At 34.2% G+C, this 21344-nt stretch overlaps 2 protein-coding genes and 1 long non-coding RNA gene across 3 annotated transcripts; 1 reads left to right on the forward strand and 2 right to left on the reverse strand.

The window, feature by feature from the left end:
• The first annotated feature begins 217 nt into the window (after positions 1–217).
• On the forward strand, positions 218–16457 carry LOC145740071 (6-phosphofructo-2-kinase/fructose-2,6-bisphosphatase-like). The gene is made up of 7 exons (XM_081995410.1): positions 218–821; positions 6824–6973; positions 10166–10464; positions 10525–10791; positions 12685–12903; positions 14610–14888; positions 15069–16457. Exons 1-7 carry the CDS (start codon positions 776–778, stop codon positions 15255–15257), a joined length of 1449 nt encoding a protein of 482 aa, XP_081851536.1. The 5' UTR covers positions 218–775; the 3' UTR covers positions 15258–16457.
• On the reverse strand, positions 16142–17197 carry LOC145740074 (uncharacterized). The gene is made up of 2 exons (XR_014181335.1): positions 16569–17197; positions 16142–16520 (listed from the first exon to the last, which is right to left on the reverse strand). It is a non-coding gene; the product is annotated as an uncharacterized LOC145740074 (long non-coding RNA).
• Positions 17198–18795: 1598 nt separating this feature from the next.
• On the reverse strand, positions 18796–20681 carry cpb (F-actin-capping protein subunit beta). The gene is made up of 5 exons (XM_081995411.1): positions 20531–20681; positions 20020–20237; positions 19594–19966; positions 19396–19542; positions 18796–19340 (listed from the first exon to the last, which is right to left on the reverse strand). The coding sequence occupies exons 1-5, from the start codon at positions 20531–20533 to the stop codon at positions 19248–19250; spliced, it is 834 nt and encodes a 277-aa protein (XP_081851537.1). The 5' UTR covers positions 20534–20681; the 3' UTR covers positions 18796–19247.
• Positions 20682–21344: the final 663 nt, after the last annotated feature.

Below are 21344 nucleotides of genomic sequence, written 5' to 3' on the forward strand. Positions count from 1 at the left end.
GCCTTATTTGAAGGCAAAATATGCATTATTCACCAAATACTTACGTAAAGCATTATTCGCTAATTTTTACTATTAATTTCGTTCGTGCAACTGTGGCAACGTTACTTCACACACACACACGTCACATACACAGCTGACATTTGTTATTGCGCAACGGTATTTAACTTTGCGCAGGCCTAGACTTTTCCATATGAGACGGAATGAAATCCAAAACAAAAGCATTGACTGAGTTCTGCTGAGTTAATAGAGAAGAAAGCTTCATTGAAGGAAGTTCAAGTTAGTTCAGTATTACTGAAATTTGAAATCAGTGAACTCGATCTAAAAAATCCCTCCGGATTACATAAAGTGCATTGAACAATAGTGACAGTGGTAAATATCGTATATAAAACCGATCCGCGACAATCTCTCCCACGTCTTTACCCGGTGGTGATGTAAACCACCCCCTTTCGTCAACTTTCTGCAAGAAATCAGTTTTCGAAAAGTGCCAAACCTGGCTACTGAAATCAGATATAGGATTGGTATGAGACTGATCTTAAAGAAGTTCATCATTCACACGTCTTCTGATCATTTCTCAGAGAAAGAATTGCCATCAAAAGCATATCTTTAGTTTATTGGTTTTGAGTTTTCTGCTCAATTTTTCGAGTTTTAAGTCAGGCCAAGAGTCTTATTTGAGCTGTGTATAAACTACTGTTGCTTTCCAAGCAGACAAGATTCAGGGGCTTCCAGCCAGATTGAGTTGTTTTCCTATTCACTTGTTAGAAGTCAACCTACCAGAATGGAGTACAAAACTGAAAAGGACCAGAAAGAGGAAAATGCTAAAGGTGAGTTTGTAGAAAAAAATACCAATTTTCCTTTTTTACTACTTTAACATTTCTTTTACTCTTGTTATATGTCACTTTGTTGGACATTATAGGGAACATGTTAATCATTCTTTATGCTAATGATAACAAACAAACATCAAATTATCTAATAAAAGTAGTTAGATAATTTTATTTGGTTGACATAATACCTACTTTGTGACATAATTATCTAAAAGTAAGATTTTCAGTTTCCATTTTATTATTATCAAATGACATTGATGGCATTGATTCATTGATTAATACTGATTGCTAAACTCTAAATATTTGCTATCATTATTGCCTATTCAATGTCAATATTTGATGTACTACCAATTTGACCTTGATTTTGTTAACTAATCTGCCATAAGTTATGTCAAGCATATGCATTATACGTACTAAAAAAATATAAATGTGCCTTAAGACTGATTGCACCAACATATTTGAAGGCATTTTAGACTGTGACATTTTGCACATTACCTGTCACAGTCACACAATTTACGTTCAATTTTGTTGTTTGTTCCTAAAATTTCAATTTACTGTCTTATTACAACTGCTTTTTTTAAGTTTAGCTGTTAATTTTGAGATGCTGCAATATTTTAGCTAACAGGGAGTCTAAGAGTTAACTGACTGTTTAATAAATTTACCCTTAAACTAAATTTTTTTCTTCAGTTTTAACAAACAAAATGGATGTCAATAAAGTTCAATTTAGTTTCTCATCATTGTTTGTTAGAATAGTCCCGTTAAAACAGTGATACATTTCAAGGTAAATTCGACTTAATTGATATGATTTTTCTAAAACATTTCCTTAGACTATTTTTTGTGTTCAATTTAAAAATGTAAAACTAAGCCAAATTTCTGTCAAGTTCTTTTCAGCTATTATGACGCATTTTGATGATATTTGAAAGGGTAATGTATTTTGATACAACCTGTTTCCTTTTCAAAGAATTACCTCCCAAAGAATTGGGGTAAACAATACTGTACATATAATATGACATTGGACAAAGCATGTTTTATTTTGAGGGCTTTCAGCCCTCCTGGAAGTTTGTCATTTTATTTATGGGACACTATGCAGGACAAAACTAAGCATACTACATTTTTTTATAAAACTAGTTTCTAAGATTTATAGCATACTTTTAAAGCTTCTTATTTATTCCCCACTTAGTTTATTTCAAAGGTGAATGGAAAGGTCATTTTGACCCTCTACATTAGGCAGTTATTACAATGCTTGCAATTGGATAATAACTGAGAACCACAATTGGAATCATCTTAATTGGTTTAGGATGTTTTCTAATACACTTCAAAACCCACAATATAGGCATTATAGGTAATGTGTGTGTACTTAAGTTGGAATACCATATATGTATACCAAATTATTGAAAGTAGATTGTTAGGTAACCGCAAAATTGCAAACAATTAAAAAGTATATAAATGAAAGATAAGTTTTGTTTAATTTAGATAAAACAATGGTGCCATAAGTAGACCATCAAGTTTTAGTAGAAGTAGAGTGTTTATTCAATTTGTGTAATTTATTGCTGTAGATGTACATAATTTTTTTGGGTTAAGGTTTACATGTTTGTTAACTGTAATGAGTAAATTGCGTAGTCAACTTTTCCAACATGACTGTAAAATTGAGTTATTTATTACTGCTTGTTTATAGAGTTTAATTTCTGGAAACCAAATCCTGCACAACATTAATGCAGCTCAGTGCAAAGTGCAAAGATTTTTCGGCAGATTGCCTAAAGTTTACAAAATATACCACTTATTACCCAGTACAAAAAATCCTACATTTCCACTGAAAATCTGGGACTAAGAGATTTTTAAAATGTTATTCGAACATTATTATCCTGTGGTGAGCAAAGTCCAGTTCGAAAATAAAACAAAGCCGCTTTCCCAGGGAATCTCCCGGTTCAAGGCTTATTAGAGTGTCTTATATGAAAGGACACATGTTTTAAACGTCCAGATAACGCATATAACCAAACCGGATTCTTGAATGGAAATTTGAAAAAAATGTGAGTGGTGCATTGGGCAACACACAGGTCAACAATCTAGTTTAGACAGACCCAATTACTCGTACAAGCATATTTAATTTGTTTATAGTTTTAGAGGAATGGATTTTCAGTACTGTGAGAGGGTATAATTTTGTGACTAGATGACAGTAGAAAGTAAGTGGATGTGAATAGACTGAATTTACAAGAAGAAAATATAAGGAAAACAGTTATTGGTACCAGAAACTATTTGGACTCAAAACTGTAGTCAAATATTTACGGACCTCAAAACGTCCAGACAGAAAACATTTTAGGTTAGAAATGTAGCAGAGAAGTGCCAGAGGCGCTAGGATCGTAATTTAAAACGTTTTTTTGAAAAACGATAATTTGAAAGAAAATGAAAGTTGACGTCTTTGACGCAAACTATAGGAAGACCATTCCGACCTTGATGGAGATGGAGATCAATTTACCAACCAGAAATTAACGTGTTCTCGTTTGATGTGAAGCTATAAACAAACTAGAAACGCGTCACTTATCTATACTTAAGTTGAAATTAAACGAAAACGATTGTTGTTGAACGCTAAACGGAATCGCGCGAGGCGGACTTTGCACCTTCCATATATTATTGTCAACAATGAAATGATAATCAAGTTATGTTAATAATGCCGGGAGTGTATTAAAATGGGGCTTTGATCGTAAATTAATCTTTTTAACGTTACGTCACTGCAGCCAGCGACAAAACACAAAGAAACGTTTACACAAGGTTTGTGTTGTTATCAAGAAAAGAAGCGTAAGCTTACCATTGTGTGGGTTTTTCTTGCTACTTTGTCTACATTTTGCAAGGAAAACAAAACAATGAACTTGTGAAAAATAACATCACAAGGAACTCGCCACTCACATACAAAAAATGTTGCATTTTTTTTATTTAAACGAGTGTTACTGGATTTGACTGACATTTAAAAGAATATACTAGCTTTTGTCAATTTGTAGTTATTTAACCAACAAGTGTATTGAATAAAAAGATTCAAATTTTATAGTAACATTTAAAACGCCCGCTAGATATGACGTAGACGGTTTTCAACCAATTAGGTGCGAGGAGCCACTTCTATCATCAGTTTTTTCTAGTCCCGCTTTCATGTTGACAGTTTGTAAACTTTTACCAATTCAAATTAATCTTGACAAATTGGAAACTATAAAAGACGGTCTTTATTTCTATCAACATCTCAGTGTTTACAGTTTTTAAGTTTATAACAATAACACTAGGCTAAAGACATTATGTCAAATTGAAGCCAAATTACTTTTTGTCCAGTGAAATAAAAAAATTGTCGTGTCGTGCTATAAAACGTGTTATATGGCAACATTGCACACTGCGGACTTCACTCGTGACTTGACTTTGAGGTTAGAAATCAGCTGATCGGAAGATGCTGTCAACTATTACACAGCCATAGCCAATAAAACTGCTGAAAGTCGTCCACGTCATATACGCGGCAAAACCGTCGATTTGAATTTATTCACGCATTTTTAAAGACCTGTAAATTACCAAAAAACGTTTTTTTTTTGTAAATAAACTACAAATTCCGACATTTCAAACTAACTTCTCGATTTATATGCATTGAAACGCAGTTTTACGTTATGTGGGATGAGCCCATTGACAGACAGATTTAGTTACAATTAACAGACTAGCTGACAGTGCAGTTAATTTTATTGAAACTGCCAGAGGGCGCAGTCTGCAAAAATACTTCTAGTCGCATATTTATAGCTATAGTTTGCGATCTTGAATAAGTACGAAGGCGTAGAACATTTTTTTTGAGGGCCACAAACATTTTTTTCTTAAATTCCTCGGAATTTAGGTAAATTCCGACTTCGAACTCTGAATTTAGTTAAATTCCGACAAAACTCGGAATTTAGTTAAATTTCTATTAAATCCCGACTTCGAACTCAGAATTTGCATTGTCACATTCCAAAAGCTCTTCAAACCAAATTAGAAAAAAAATTTCAGTTAGGCAACATTGCAAACCGTCTTCGATCTAAATTAGGAGAGTTTGTTAATTTGGCAACATTGCAAGTAAACACACTTCAAAGAAATTAGTTGAACTTGTCAGTTGGACAGATTGGAAACACTCTTCAAACCAAAATTGTAGGATTTGTCAGTTTGATAACATTGCGTATACTCTTCAAACCAAATTAGTAAAATTAGTCAGTTTGGCAACATTGCAAACACTCTTTGATCTTAATTAGTAGAATTTGTTAATTTGTCAACATTGCAAAAACACTCTTCCAACCAAAATAGTAGTATTTGTCAGTTTGATAACATTGCAACTCTAATTTCCGAGTTCGAAGTCGGAATTTAGTTAATTTTCGAGTTCGAAGTGGGAATTTATTTAATTTCTGAGTTTGAAGTAAAAATTTAAGAAAAATAACGTCTGTGGCCCTTCTACGCCTTCGTAAATAAGTGATTAGGTACAACATTTTTAAAAGTAACCAACTTTTTGTGACATATGATTCTGTCAGTGAATTGCCCTTTTTAGAAAAAGATAAAATTTAGAGCCATAACTTGTCCTAAGCAAACGTGGGAAATAGAAGGCAAATTTTGTATAATAATTCGACCGATCAAAGTACCACAAATTATAAAGAAAAATAAAAAGTTTCAGGTTTCAGGTAAAAAAAAAAGATATTCTGAGAATCCCAATCAACAATGACCTCGACAATGACCCAAATATCTACTGGTTGATGGCCATTAATGTCATATATTTTTAATTTATTTAAAACAGGTGTTTTTAAGAAGTAATTTTAATGCACTTTGCCATAGTTTTAATAACGTATTTAATTTATTACTAAATTAAACTAACCGTGCTCTTACAGAAAATGGATTGGAAGCGAATATCTCGAAAACGGTTTGTTCTATTCATTTTCACCAATACATTGATTGATTTTAACTGTTATCCTACTGTCAAATTAAGTTTACATTCACTCTGACAGACTGACACAATTATTGTTTTGTTTGAAGGTTCTGTTCTTATTACCGATGATTGATTTTTTGACATTTCCCAACCGGTATATTTCATGGAATATAAATATTTTCACACCTTCTGTTCACTCTATCAATTTTGTGACACCCTGTATGGCTTGTCTCCTGAGGGATCTTCCTATCTGTCGGTCATTTTCTTAACAGTGTTATGCTACTAAAAGAATGAGTATGATTTTTACAAAACAGTTCCATTGTAACACGCTGCTTCCACGAACAAATCTGTGTTTACCTAGCAATTATCAGAAAAATAAAAATTACACACTCTAAATTGTTTTTTAGGTTTTTCCAAGATATATTTAATTAAATCTGTATACGAACACAATATACAAAGTAGTTGAGATAATAAATGTTCTCACAGCACTTATTCTAGTTTGAGATAGAAACCTCTTGTCTACGTCACCAAATAAAAGTAAATTGGCTCAGTTACAAAAACTATTTTTGGCTGAGTTTTCGGGAAATTCAGTCGCCAGTTGGACTATGAAAGAGGTGAAAAATTTTGAGTCACTCTTTTTGTCCAGTCATTTGGAAGATTACCAGCCAAAGAAATTCTAGTAAATTGCTGCCTTATCTGTTGTTATCGTCTTATGTCGCGTAATTTATAGCCCAATTATTAATCGCAAGCTCTTATAATAATTAGCGTGTTAATTTCTAGAAAGTGTTCAAGTGTTATCAACAATCATTTTCACACCATTTGCATAATTAACGATAAGGACGCAAAAAAAGCGTCAAACATGTTCAAGTAGCTTTTGATTTGGTCTAGTGACGTGTAACCGTATTTTCGGCGCAAACTGCAAAGAATCCCCTCGTAAATTAAACGTCTCGATACGCACGAACCCGTCCCTGTTCAATTAACACAATCAATAAATAATATGTGTTTAAGTAGTAATTATTTAATAGCACCATTTTATCGGTACCGTATCAGTATTAACGAAACCTTGGTGCTGCAATGAACGCTCGTTTTATCGTTTCAGGGGCTCAGTCCGGCCCTGTGCCCAAAAAAGGGGTGCTAAGGCAGTTCAGCCCTTTGCTGGTGGCTATGGTGGGACTACCTGGACGTGGCAAGAGTTTACTAGCCAAGAGGTTGTGCCGTTATTTGAACTATACGGGGGAAACTTGTAAAGGTAAGTCAATCTGTTACATCCCTGATTGAGGACAAACTGTGATTTTGACTGACCTTAAAAAAGTGTGTTTTTTAACCTTGCAAATTACCAGCTTAAATGTGTATTGAGGATAGCAAAAAGTTTTAATTAGAATCAAGTAACAACCTTGATTATGTTTTTTCGTACGTTTATAGCCCCGGAAGGTAAATATGTAATGTACTTATCAGTAGTAAACATTTCGACAATTTGAAAACACTTTGTTGGATATAATAAGAAAAACTAATCCACGTGTCTAATTTTTGTTTCTTGGAAGTAGATGGGGATTAGTTAGTCATGCAGATTAGCGATTACTCAGCTTATCAACAATCCAAAACTTAATTGTTGGATTAAAGTTTTATCATCAACTGGATCAGTTTGAATTTGCTCTCATATATTTCAAAATTAACTTAAGGTGCTAAAGACAGTACAGTATTAGTCCAAAGGACTGTCCAACGTGGTAAAACTACCACAGCAACCGGAAAATAGAGAAAATTGCCTTTCAAACAAAGTAACAGGAAATCTAGGACCGAAAACTGTAATATTGGCTTCAGTCCAAATGGAGCTTTATATCGTCAGCTATCTTACAGGATAATTAGGAAAATTTGTAGCGTAGCGGACATAGGTAAATTAAAAATTAGGAAACGTTTCCCGCATTTAGCCGGATTTGAACCAGCCAATTTTCCAACCAACGATACTAACATTTAAAAATAAAGTAAAAAAATGATTACCAATAAGTTGAACAAATCAGTGTATTTTTATTGCTCAGTTGGTAGAGATTCAAAATAGTAGAGGTTCAAATCCAGCTTGTCACGTCAGTTACTTGTCACTTTTGCTTACAGGGTGTTCCAACAGTCAAGTTAATGCTCTCGACGATGATGGGGAAAAACTTGTGAAAAGTGCCCTTTGTCAAAATTGTCAAGTTATCAATTTAGTAAGTAAGGGCCGATTACACCATATTTAAGGGCATCCTAGACTAGGTTTTAATTTGACTATGATATCTTGCACATGGTCTGTCACAGTCAAATTACAACTTAGCCTGGGGTGCCCTTAATTACGTCGGTGCAATCCGCCATAAGAGTAGGAAAGTGGTCATGTGATCATTTTTCAAAAGACATCACCTCTGATTCGACAGACACTTGTCACTTAAACAGAAAGCTTTGTCATCTTTGTTGAGAGCATTGGTTTGTTATGACCCTTTTTTATAACATGAATATGTATGACATTTTCGTACCTGTATAAGGTAGGATGCGCAAGGGAGCAAGTTGTTTCTTTTAGGAGAAATAGGGTGTTCAAGTTATTTTTTATTTAATTTTATTCTTTGTTTCAAATGAACTGAATTGAATATTGAACAAATATCGTAGTTTCTGGTAATCAGTTGACGTACATAGTCCCTGAATTGAATAGCTGTATGTATTATCCATTAAAACATTACAATCTTTGAAAGTAATTTTGTCTGGTATACAGGGTGTCGGTTACTTATTTATTTTGTTTATGAATAATTATTTTGTATTCATGACGCTTGTATAAATAATTTACAATCTATGAATCTATTACAATACAATAGTGTTGTTTTTACTGATGATGGATATCTTTTATCTTTAAGATATGATTAAAAACACAATTAAATACTTTAAACGCATGTAATTTGCATCTTTATATTGCAGATAATATTATTTTTTATAGGTCATTGTACGTTTTCAGATTTTATCTACCACCTGGAAAATTTTGTTAATTGACGTTACAAAAGCCAGTCTAATCCTATTATTTGTTTATTATTCCAAATTGCAGTATTACTAAATTTATTGATAATTGCTACCTAAATAATGTATAATCGTAAGTAGTATCAGTATTTTACTCAAACATTTCAGCAGATTCATTGGCAATAAGAATAATAAAATATATTAACCGATATGGAGGCTCGTCATATGTTTATAACAGAAAATAAGTGTGGTTTCCAGTTCTTTCACAATAATCACCATTAAAGCAAAAACAAATCATTTAACATATACACGAATAGGTTAAACTGATTGAACTGAAGCACTAAATATAGAATGTTCTGGACCTTTTTGAACCCGCCTGTTTTTTCGACTATATAAACCATTTTCCCCGAAAGTGATGCAATTGGAAACTTTAATCCCACAAATTTCGAACCGTTTTAAATTCAATTCGCCAAGCTTATAGTCAAAGTGGTAAGGTTCACTTCTACAACTACCGGGAATCATTTAAGTTTCCAAGGATTTGGAATGGCGTTACTGGTTGGAAACTGCTCTATGTGGTTTCTGTGCTGACGTGTCGTATTGTATGGGTAATTACTAATTGCATAATTGGATTTGAAATGAATGGTTAAATAGTGTGCGGTAAACAAAAGGGAAGGAACTGACGGTCAAACGGAATGTAGCTGACCTTAAAGCAATCAATATTGCATTGACCTTGCGTGGTAAGCGAAAAAGTGGTCGTGTAATGGTTCAGTTAACTAACTGAAAGTTTGAAATAGGAATGAAATTAGGAAATTTCTCTTGTTTGGGTGTAAGGCCAAGTACCGTAAATTTAATCAGGTTTTTTTTTAGTTTATTTAAAAACTGTTAACTGGGAAACGTTGACTAAGTTGTCAGCTGAACCATGATGGTAATTTGACATAAAAATTGGGAAAATGGACAAACAGTAGTCTAAAAAAAACTTATCAGGTGTTGTTAAGATTAAGAACCCACTAATTGTATGTTAATAAACTTTTTCAAATTTTAGTGTATGTATAGTAAAGTGTGGTTTCTCCAGAAAATTATTGTAATTTTTTTTATTTTCATCTTTCTGAAGAAAATTGATTTACCGCCGTTTCCTTTTCTCTGTACTAGTGGATGCTTAATATTTATAAGACCCACTTATCAACACACCGTTCCTCTTCGATAAATAAAATCAAAATAAGCTTTTCAAATAACCAAACAAAAGCTGATTAGGTTCTGCTGAACAATTATAACTAATATAGCTAAACTAATATAATATGTAAAAAAACAATATTGCTTGGTAAAAATCGGTCGATACAACACGACACACAAATCGCATGGTTGTCTTCAGTTAGCTATGGGGCAATCCTGCTAAGACGCCGACGTTTCTGAGCTTGTAATCAGAACAATTTTACAATGTGACTAAATAAAATGAACCCTCGTTTCTTTTTTCTAGTTTATGACATATCCGAATACCGTCGCAAACACATGAAAGATTACGCCACCCACGAAATGTTCAAGGCGGACAATTTGCCCGCCTGGCGTATCCGACAACAAAGCTTCAGGGAAGCGCTTGAAGAAGCCTGCGATTGGTTGGGACAGCCCGGACACCAGGTGGCTGTTCTGGACGGGCCCAACGTGTCCCGCGCTCAACGTCAAGAAATCTACGATCTGGCCCATGGACAGCTGGGCTTTAGGGTGATGTTTATCGAATGCGTGTGCGAGGACCCTGTCTTGCTGGAACGAAATTTCAAGGTACGTTTATATGATTTTCACCTAAATTTCAGTGTTTTGAACTTTACTTCTCGTTTAAAGGAAATTCTGCAGTACAGCGCGGATTACAGAGGTATGGCGACTGAGCAGGCTCTGAAAGATCTCACGTTGAAGATGGCGCATTACAAGGCCCAATACGAGTCGCCCACTTTGGGCAGTTTGTGGGAATTGCCCTGTCCCATGGTGAAGTTGCTGGATGGCGGTGAAGGTGGTGTGATTGCCCACGGAGTGACTGGAGTACGAGAAGGAAAAATTTTGGCTTACATATCAACACCAAAGCCTTACCAGCAGACTTTGTATTTTAGTCGGGTAAGAGCAGTTTAAAGATAGCTCGACTTTATTGGTTGATTTATGTGAGCGTGTGGATCGTAAGTAAACCTTTCGAGACAACTATTATTAGCCTGACAAATAGACTCGCTGGAGCCAAAACGATGGTTTGTTTGGTTTTTACAGTACAAAACATTGAGATAAACGATATTTAAAAAGTGATTATCTTCGAAACTACCATCAATTAGGACAGAGTTACAAGTTCAGAGGCTACTCAAGTGTGGCTTGTTTTTATGATAAGCCTGTCAGAGATAAGCCACTGTGCTACTAAAGGCGTTTTATTTGCTCGACCGGTGTTAATGTAACGTTAAGTGGAAAAAACGATTCGAAACGATGCACTGACCAAATATTTTGTTGGAATCGGAACAAAATATTTACTTTTAGATTAATTGAATGAGGGCAATGCGTTTTTGAGGGAGGGGAGAAAATTGTTATTGCCCACTTTTATGAAAAATGTTTCAAGTTGTTTGTTGTTTGATCGTTAATACCGCAGCTGACAAGTTTATTTGAGCAGGGATTTTCCGTCCAATAAAATGTTAATCCCATTTTTGAGAAAAACAGTTACTTATTGAACCAAAGTTTAAGGCCAAAGGGTATTTAGGTGGTGGTTTCTGAAAATCATTATCTTGTTAATTAATAAGGAAAGGGATAATGAATAATTTTCAGGTTTAAAGACAGATCTATTTTTATAATGCTGAAGAGAAATAAAATATCAATTACAAATACATTAATGTAAATCAAATATTTAGGATACTGCCCTGCCAAACTTCTTTTAACATTTTTTTTAGAGAATCTATTTATATTGTCTTATTACTTGTTTTTTGAATTTTATGTCTTCAGTCAGACTCTTCAGCAATAAAAAATAAACATAAACTCAAAACCATAACCAGTAAAATAAAAATATCTTTTCTAAATATAAAAATTCTAAATATCTAAATAATCTTTTTTCTTGAAGCAGTTTTAAAAAAGTAGTTGCCAAATAGTAAATAAACTTCTGGGACATCATAATTTTCTAAATCCTTATTTTTATAGCTTTAAATGAAAATCGCAAAAACACATCTGAAATAATTCACCATAAGCTGCTGCGTAACAAAAATTTGGTGTTTTTTTCCCGTTATTGGCAATTAAAAAGTGAGACTTTGCTGATAAATAATGAAATAAAAATGCCACTTGTCCAGAAAAAATACTATAATCTTCAATAAGTGTTTAATGATGTGACAGAACTAGATTTACCAGATTTACATCACTAGCAGTATGTTAAAGTTTCAAAAAACTTAGCAGTAGCTGAAAAGTTTACTCTTTTCTCTTTAAGATCGGTTTAAAAAGCTATTTTTAAACTCAGTATAGTTATGGTTATGTACTTTTATTAAGCATATATTTACGCACAATTCAGTAATGCCAGTAATTGAACAGCAGGTGAAATACTGAGAATCAATAAAATAATATGCTGTAAATACTGCAAATCAGCTTATAAACGGGTCTTTGTTATAAATTGCTCAACAGCAACGGGTTATTTTTGGGTAATGAGGTTTTTAACCCAATTTAATGATCCCATTATCTAATTTTTCTAAGTTGGTGCGTACAACTTTTCGACTAAATGTACGAGTCCTCTTTATCAAGAAAGTTGTTTGTAGTCCTCTTTGTCAAGAAAGTTGCTTGTAGTTTTCTAAAAACTGATGAGAGATTTTGGCTCTAATTAGAACTTTGCAGTGGTTTCAACTAATTATTGTTGATATAAAGCTGGATAAAAAATTTCTAGAATATTCTTTTCCAACAGTTCATTTAGTTCAAACCATTCTATGTATAGCAACAATTGCCATAGTTTAGGTCTAATTTTGATATGTAAAATGTAAAGAGTTTTCTTTTTTATTACAGCATGGTGAAAGCGAGTTTAACGTCATCGGTCGTATAGGAGGCGACGCCCCATTGTCCCCCAGGGGCCGTATGTACGCTAAATCTTTGGCGAAGCACATCCACGCGTTGAATTTGCCCTCACTGCAAGTGTGGACATCTACTTTACAACGTACCAAAGCGACCAGCGCCCACATTAACGCTCCTCAGCAACATCTTCACGAATTGGACGAGATTTGGTCGGTAAGTTATCATTTCGGTTAAAACAAAACTCGATGACGTTTTGTATTTGCACGTCGTAAATTTTTGTCATAACAATTATTTTGTTTTTACCAAATATACGATTTGTATAGGGATTTATGATTATCGTCTTGTTATTCGCGTTTGCTGGCAATTGCGTTTCTAAATTTAGTAGCTTACTTTAAGTAGCTATTATTAGCCAAACGATTGCAAACGCGGCTTGAGAATTTCACTTTTTAATATTTTGGAGTTCCACATGTCGCGTAATTGGAAAAAAACCCTGACAAGCTAGATTATAATGTTTTCAACTACGATGTGATTTAACTTGTTTACCTGAATTGGTTAATAGTAGGTAGATAAGGAAAATTTGAACTAGTTTTCTGGTAAATATTGAATCACACAGTTGTTTACAAGATCTAAGGATTTTTTTAGTGTTAATTGCATTTGCTAAATGTTTTGAATCGTTTTAAGACGTCATCGTCATTCAAATTCATTAAAGTCAATGTGATTTGTCAAATTACTTTTTTTTGGTTGATGGTTTAGGTTTTTTGGAAAAAAGGTTTTCCGTCCTGGGTGCGTATTCTTGAAATGAAGTAAGGAAGTTACTAAGAGAAAAGTATTCAGAATGTGACAGAAACCTGTGATTGTCAGGTTCTTTTGTCACATTCTATCAACATTTCTATTAACGGTTCCGCTCCCTGCCTTCAAGACTTAGGGCCCTGGACCCTAATTCTTGAAAGCAGGGAACGGAAATCTCAAGAGAAGTGTTGATAGAATGTGACAGAAGAAACTGACAATGGCGAGTTCCTGTCACATTCTATAGACGTTTCTCTTGATAACTCTCTTGCCTCATTTCAAGAATACACACTCTGGTGGAGGGTTTTTTTTAAAGCGGAAAATGTTGATTGCTGATGAGGAAAGTTTTTCTGGATTTTAGCCTTTTTTATAGTGCGCTCTCTCACTTGCTTAAAGCGTTTGACCTGTTTCTGGCACTCTGTTGGACAAATTTTTTTTTCTCACTGTTTAGCTGCTCTACTCTATTTTTTCTTTCTCTTATAAGGAGCTAATGTATAGGAGAAAAACGTTTGGAATTTTTCAGTATAAGATTTGTCAATTTCTAATAACACTTGCATGTATTTCAATGAAACTCATTATTACGTCATACTCACTAGTTTCCAATAACAACCAAGTCAAATTGTTTGGTCGAAACTAACGTGTGCGCAATGCGTAAAAAAAACTACAGAATCTGTTAACACTCGCCAATAAACGAATAATTTTAAATCTGTTTACTAGCGAAATTTTTTGTAAATTTGAAAGATTTGTTAAAGCATACGTCAAATTATAGTAACAGAAAAAAAGGGTCAAATATTGCGTATCTATTGGCATTTCAAGATAAGAGATACTCCCTCTGGTGAACAGTTTCGGGCATTCCAGCTGTCATTTCTCCGTATGTTTACGTTGATTTTGGCATATTTTGGTTAGGAATTTGGCACAGGTTTCATAAATATGAAATGACAGTGTCATATTTTTTATAATGTTAGGTTAAGAACGGGTTGCCCGATTTTAGTTCAAATGGCGCTGCGATCTTAACTTGAAACGCCAATAGCAGTTTTCAAATTCCCGATACAGTGTATTCTTGGACACCTTGTATAAAAACTATTTTTATTTTGATAGAACAAGAAAATGCTAATTAAGAATTTTGTTTACAGGGTGACTGTGAAAACTTTTCGTACGAGGAACTTCAAGAGCGATTCCCCAGAGAATTGGCGTTGCGCGATCGCGAAAAACTGAAATACCGTTATCCACAAGGGGAATCTTACGTGGACGTGATGCAACGACTCGTTCCAGTGCTCACCCAATTGGAATGCGAAACCAACGTGCTCACTGTCAGCCACCAGGCCGTGCTGCGATGCGTTTTGGGCTATTTCCTGGAAACCCCACCAGAGGAAATTCCCTACGTCCACGTGCCCTTACATACCATCATTAAGGTAAGCAGGTGTAATATTAGAAAGAGAAAGTTATTGACAGTCTGTTTAATTAAACACTTATAAAGTGAAAAGTGTAGAAAAACACTCAGTCATTTACGACAGACTGTGTGTTTTTGCTTATACTGATAAAATAAATTAAAAGTCAATCAGGCCCTGACGTGATCTGTACACTTTCTGCAGATCACACTGCAGGGCTACAATTACAACATGGAAACGATTAAAATGCCCATCGATTGCGTGGACACGACCAGGGCGAAACCGGTTAATTGCTCGGAGGACCGCTCGGCCGAGGATGCCTTGTTGACGTTGCCGGCTCACTTCGATTCGATGACGAGCCTCGTCAACAGCAACATGGCAACGTGCACTTAAGGCGGAGCGGCCGGCGTTGATTGGTCGGACCGGGCCCTGTTTTTTAACACAAGCGCACGCGCGGATAGTTGTCTTTGTTACACGCAGAAACGTGTAACGATTTCGATACTAACTACATATACTCTAGTAGCTTTCATTTGTTTGTGTATTTTGGATCTAGGAAGTATAGTAGACGGCCGTTGTACGTCATCAATGAGTTTGCCGTTTTAAAAATGCATTCGTACTGCTTAGCGATTAGTTGCGGGATATCTCACACGCTATTTTTTAACTGACGCAGATCTGATACAAACGTTGTTTTAAAATAAATTTTCAAAGGAATTAGGGAATACTCAATGTTGACTGATATTTTTATTAAAATCTGTCTGTCAAAAAAAATAGTGTCAACTTCTGTATAAGAAAATCATGTGGCAACGCAGGGCGTTTAACGTCATTGACGTGCAACGGTCTAATAAGTGCCCTCTACTGTAATTGAATAGAGTATTGTCAAAAAGTAAATGGTTGTGAAGTTTGATATAATACTACAACTGCCAAGGGAATGTATTCTTAGAGAATGCCATTGACAAGCAATACATTTCTTTGTCTTTGGCATTAATTTCATAATACATTCTTTTGCAATACAACTGGTACTATCATGATTATAATATACATTTTAGTGTTTTTAGAACATTTCCTCTAGCATTGGCTAACATTTAGCTTCAACTCTCTCGACTATTTCGAAAGTTTTCAGAGTGAAATTTAGTCTAGTTTTAACATATTATATGTGACTGAGTCAAGTCAATTTTACCTTTTTTTTCCTCTTTGTAAATAGTTTTAGCGATAGTTCGTAGTCTTGCTCTAAGACATACTTTTGTAGAGTGCAGTTTATTGATGATTTTTTATTGTAGTTATTAATTTGTTTTTTTTTTTTTGTGTTTATATTACTTACGAGGTGGAAAACGTAGTCAAACTGCGGGTGCTTTAACTGTGTTGATGTTTTGAAATAGTTATATTATATGGTGATGTTTTAATCGATTTTCTCAGGTTTTGACCAGCAGCTTGGCTAGCGTTTAGAACGATTAACTGTGATTTGTTAAGTGTAACACTTTTTTTATTTTCCCATTTTAGCAATTTAAGGCTTTATGATGTTGTTGGCCCAGTCGCGTTTCGGCCATAGTTCTGTTTTAAGAATAGAAGAAAAATATATGTTAGGCACTTTATAAATTTGTTTTTTTCCTCTACAATACCGTGTGTTGCAGACACAGTTGCCAATATTAGCAGTATTCCCTATAATCGGCTTTCTTTCGCTATCCCATCTGAACTGCGTAAAAAAACTTGATTTTTTCAAATAAATTTGAATTAAGTTACTCTTAGTATTTTGAAAACAAAACAAGAAGAATTTCTGGTTTGAGATATCGATAATAAAAATTTTATTTATTTTAAAAGTCACAGGACTCTTTTTTAACGTCAAAACAGAATCCTGAAGGTCACGTGTGACCGTTTTTTAGTTTTAAACTGATACACTAAGGCCCAGTTGTATAATCGCAGTTCCAAGACCGGTTCAGTTGAACCGCAACTGGTAGTTGAACTTTTCCATAAGAAATGCATTGCTGTCAAAGTGATATTTCTGACATAAACCAGGTTCAAAGGTTGAACCACTATTTCTTCTTCGACAATCGCATTTCAAAGACCAGTTCGGTTTTCAACTTGGAACGTATCGCACGTCAGTTTCGTGAGTGCCATTTTTTGCCACTAAGAAACCACGTTTCTTGAAACGGTGTTCAGAGAAATTTGAAGTTGACGACCGAATTTCGCAGTCGGTCGAGGGGAGATGGTGGGACCTCTAAGTGGAAACGTCGATTCCTAAAAGTCTATGGGGACTTTGCTTGTGCGGTGCACTTCCAAGAGGCTGAAAGGGTGAAAACCTAGGTCAAGACCACGTGGATGTGACAGTGACGGTTATAGTTTCCACGAGGAATGACTATATCTTTTACTCGGATCGTGCCATTAAGCGATTTTTACACTTTTTTGTGTGTGTAAAGTAACTTTAGTGAAAAATTCTGGGGGTTGGGGAGTACAAACTCTATTATCTCAGCCCCCTCACATCTCGTGCTGGCAAATTGCCCTGTAGCAGAGCCAAAGAACAAAACAAGACAAGACAGTTCAAAGACCGGTTCAGTTGAACTGCAACTGGTACTTGAACTTTTTGATAAGATATGCATTGCTGTCAAAGTGACATTTCTGACATAAACCAGGTTCAAACGTTGTACAACTTTGACAGTTTTTATGTTTAGACTATTTTTTTTCAAATCGCGTGACTTTTTTAACGTCAAAACAGATCCTGAAGGTCACATGACTCTTTTAAGATTAAAAATGGAATTTATAATGCCACATGACAGTTTTAAATGTTATTTGAAGGATCACGTGCTTGTTTTTCAGTTTAAACTGATATTTTTAAAGACACACGTTACTCTCTTTATAATGCATTTTGAATTAAAAACGTGTTCACGTCAAACCGGAATCCTAAAGGTAACGTGACTCGTTTTACAGTTTATAAAGTCGCATGACGATTTTCAATACTCAAATTTTATTTTTAAAGGTCACGTGACTTTAAATGACAAAATATTATTTGGCGGATCACGTGACTATTTTCAATAATTAAATTTAATAATTTTAAAGATTACGTGTGACCGTTTTTTAGTTTTAAACTCTAAATCTCGTGACTCATTTTAAGGTACAAATGGTCACGTGACTGTTTTAAGATTAAACATGGAATTCATAATGTATTAAGTATAAAATAACCCTTGATAAATATAAAAAATAAACAAATAACTAAACTAAAAATACAACGAAGTGAAACACAATAATTAAAGAAAACACACACAAAATCTGTTATTGTTTGCCTAGAAACAAATAGAAAAAATGTGATTTACGCGAATTTGCGTTTAGTGGTGCCATCTTACGCTGCTTACTTAATTAATTTTTAGTTCCATTGCCACTGTTTGTCTATACCATTCTATACTTATCATTTAGTCTATGGTATTACAAAGGCTAATTTGTAGGGTTTGACCAGACCATTAAGCTAATAAATAGCTGAAAAACACATGCAGGAATAATAACAAATCAATGAAAAAACTTATTATCCCAATTAGTACTGATACTTTTAACTCTAAAGAAATTTATCCTAACGATAAGCGTTATAACAATATTATTACTTAAAGAAATACTAGAAATTTATTCAGAAATCAACAAATTTTTGGTTTTGTCTCCCAGAAGCCTTCAATATCTCAATATAGCAAAATTCATTATTACCACTTAGAATTGGCCACTGTACATCACCCTACCACTGTATGTTTAGATGAAATAAGTTCTCAAAAAACAGTGGCAACATTGGCAACATTTCTTGAACTTAAAAATATTGTCATAATTTTGTCCCATCATAATTGTCAATTTTTGTGAAATGAACATCTTGAATAGGATGATACTGGAGATAATAGGATAACATAATGAAAGTTGATTGAAAATTCATTGATGATGAATCACTCAAATAAAATTACTGAAAATTAGTAAGAAATAAAATCTTATTTATTTAAAATAATGCACTTTGAAAAACAAATTATCTTACTCAATGTTCTGTTACATTTTAATACATATACAAAAGTAAACAAAGTTTTGAGCTTTATAAATGAAAACCCAGCATTTACAAAAAGAACTCTTGCAAGTGATAATTGAAAAAATCCTAATTGAATTATCTACATGCCTAGAACTGTCAATTGGCAAATGAACCACTTTTTTGCCAATTTTTAGAGTAACATTGTGTAGCACCAAAATTTAAACAACTGTCTTGCTATAAATTATTATCAACCATTAGCCTAATTGGAAATATAATGAGATATATAATAATATAAATTAAAATAAAAAAAAGGCAAAACTTCAGCTTGTTTTGCTGGAAAAAGCTCTGTATTAGCTTACTCACAGTTCATACTTGTAGTTAACTTCAGAAACCTGAATACATCAGTTGTCTGATTTGTTGTGTCGGTTTTTCAGAGCTGTTGCCAAATCTTGTCTCATTTTTTCATTCTTTCTACTCTCTGTCAGACTTTGAACCTACAAAAATTGGTTAAACACTCAACTGAAATTGTTTGAAGCTGTGCCAACTTACTGATCGTAAACTATTAACTATATCCTTGGTTTTACTAAAGTAAATTTCATTTAAAGTGTTTCGGATTTTGTTCTCCATATCCTCAACCATTTTGCCTATGTTGGCAATATGAGGGTTGTTTTCATTAACTGGTGCATCCTGTTCTGTCTAAAATCATGCTTTAAGTGACTTAGTGCATAAATATTAACTGCAACTTACTTGTCGCGTTAAACTTCCACCTAAATTCATAGTTCCTGACCCTGCTTCATTAGTTTGTAACCACAACATGGCTGTTGATGTCATTTTATAGTGTGAGGTCCTGCCTGAGCTCTTCTCTTGCACCTCAACTACATGCAAAGAGTCCCAGCAACCTTTAATTTTCTTACTGCCATCCCCAATTTTTTTAATTAGGATAACCCCAGCAAAACCATGGTCCAAGTCCCAAAAATACACAGAGCTAACACCACCTTCAAAGTACATTTCTCTGTACTGGTCAAAAGCATGGTTGGCTTCCAGCTCCAACTTTCTCAGACGCTCTGAAGGCATCTGACCATCATCCAAGGGTGGATAGTATGTGTTTGACCATGGGGACCTAACACAAAGTGTTTACATAGTACCACTCCCTTTAAAAAGTGAGGCACCTACCTGTATGAGTCACCATCTCTGTTGTAGTCACACAATACATAATCTTTACCAGTCTCTTTGTCTTGGGCGATTTTTAAGGGTTGGTCAACTGAGGACAAAAGGTCCTCACATAACCCTGGGACTAAATCAATTAAATCACTCAGGTTTTTTTCAATTTGTTGTGGTGGGAGCCTTCGCATCAGGTCCAATGCACAATCAAACTTGTACGTACTGTCACCCTAATAAAACAGGAAAAAAATTGAAAATTTGCAGTTTAATGTGAGAAAACTAGAGAAGATGTACCATAATAGCAATGTGGAAGAATGAAGGTAACAAATTAAAAGGGCTGAGTTGTGATCAAAAAAGGGGTGGTTAACAACTGGATATAAAATAAAACTCCTTAATAACAATTTCAAAAATCTAAATTTGAAATTGTAGAATGGGTGTGACACAGTTTTTAAAACTTAAACACTACTGGCCCAGTGTTTCCATGAAACAATCCAGGCTATTTAATTTAATATAGTTTACTTACCATTGCGAATACACAAATCTAGTTAAGGTCAATACAAAATACAACACTTGCTTATTTATTTGAGGAAAATGAGGAAATAAAATAAAAATCAACTTTTAGCTTTAGTTTTCCTGCTAAAAATGACGGGCGACGTCACAAGAAATGTGTTTGACAGTATAACTTACCCAAGTTGACAGTTGACAGATAATAGTGAAGTTGATATGACAGTGGGGTAAAAGTATATTCTGCCACAGGACCGAATTCAGACAAGTCTAGTCTAGATAATATTGAAACTTTTTCAAAATATATTGCTTTATAGTTAGTTGCAATTTGCATTACATCAATCCAAATTAAAAGTAAAAACTAAAGTTTGACAGTTAGGTTAGGTTAGGTTAGGTAATCTCTTAGGAAAACCTATTTTCACTATTTCAGTATCAGGAAGAATTTTGGTATTTTTCCAACTCGATAATTATCGCGTTTACATCCCTACTAAAAGCTAAAAACTAAAACAAAACGCCAAAAATGGCGTGCTAAGAGTTATTGCACAGTTATTTCCATTCTAAAATACATAAAAACAACACTATGTCCACCAAGCTTAAAGCTGAATTTAAAAAAAATGATAAAAATTAATTTAGAATTTCGAATTATTAGTCGCAAAAAAATATAATACGGTCCCAGCTTTCAAATGTGCTCCTAACCTAACCAATCTTAGGTATTTGGACATCACTAACATATCCTTGTCTCATTTAGGCCTACACAAATGACAGAGTGCGATGGCGACGGTTTGTCGGTGATAAGTCATCGATCCCGGTGCCCTGACGTCAAAAAACGTCAA

Source organism: Ips typographus, linkage group LG1 (genome assembly GCF_016097725.1).
Source record: "Ips typographus isolate SLU linkage group LG1, UJ_Ityp_2.0, whole genome shotgun sequence".
NCBI classification, from domain to species: domain Eukaryota; kingdom Metazoa; phylum Arthropoda; class Insecta; order Coleoptera; family Curculionidae; genus Ips; species Ips typographus.

What these genes read in the sequence shown, in the direction of transcription:
- LOC145740071 (XM_081995410.1), top strand. Translation starts at nt 776, where the DNA reads ATGGAGTACAAAACTGAAAAGGACCAGAAAGAGGAAAATGCTAAAG. An exon ending in TACGGGGGAAACTTGTAAAG is followed by an intron (nt 6,974 to 10,165) that starts GTAAGTCAATCT and finishes TCTTTTTTCTAG; the next exon opens with TTTATGACATATCCGAATAC. An exon ending in AGACTTTGTATTTTAGTCGG is followed by an intron (nt 10,792 to 12,684) that starts GTAAGAGCAGTT and finishes TTTTTATTACAG; the next exon opens with CATGGTGAAAGCGAGTTTAA.
- cpb (XM_081995411.1), bottom strand. An exon ending in AGAGATGGTGACTCATACAG is followed by an intron (nt 19,967 to 20,019) that starts GTAGGTGCCTCA and finishes ACTTTGTGTTAG; the next exon opens with GTCCCCATGGTCAAACACAT. An exon ending in GTGGAAGTTTAACGCGACAA is followed by an intron (nt 19,543 to 19,593) that starts GTAAGTTGCAGT and finishes GCATGATTTTAG; the next exon opens with ACAGAACAGGATGCACCAGT.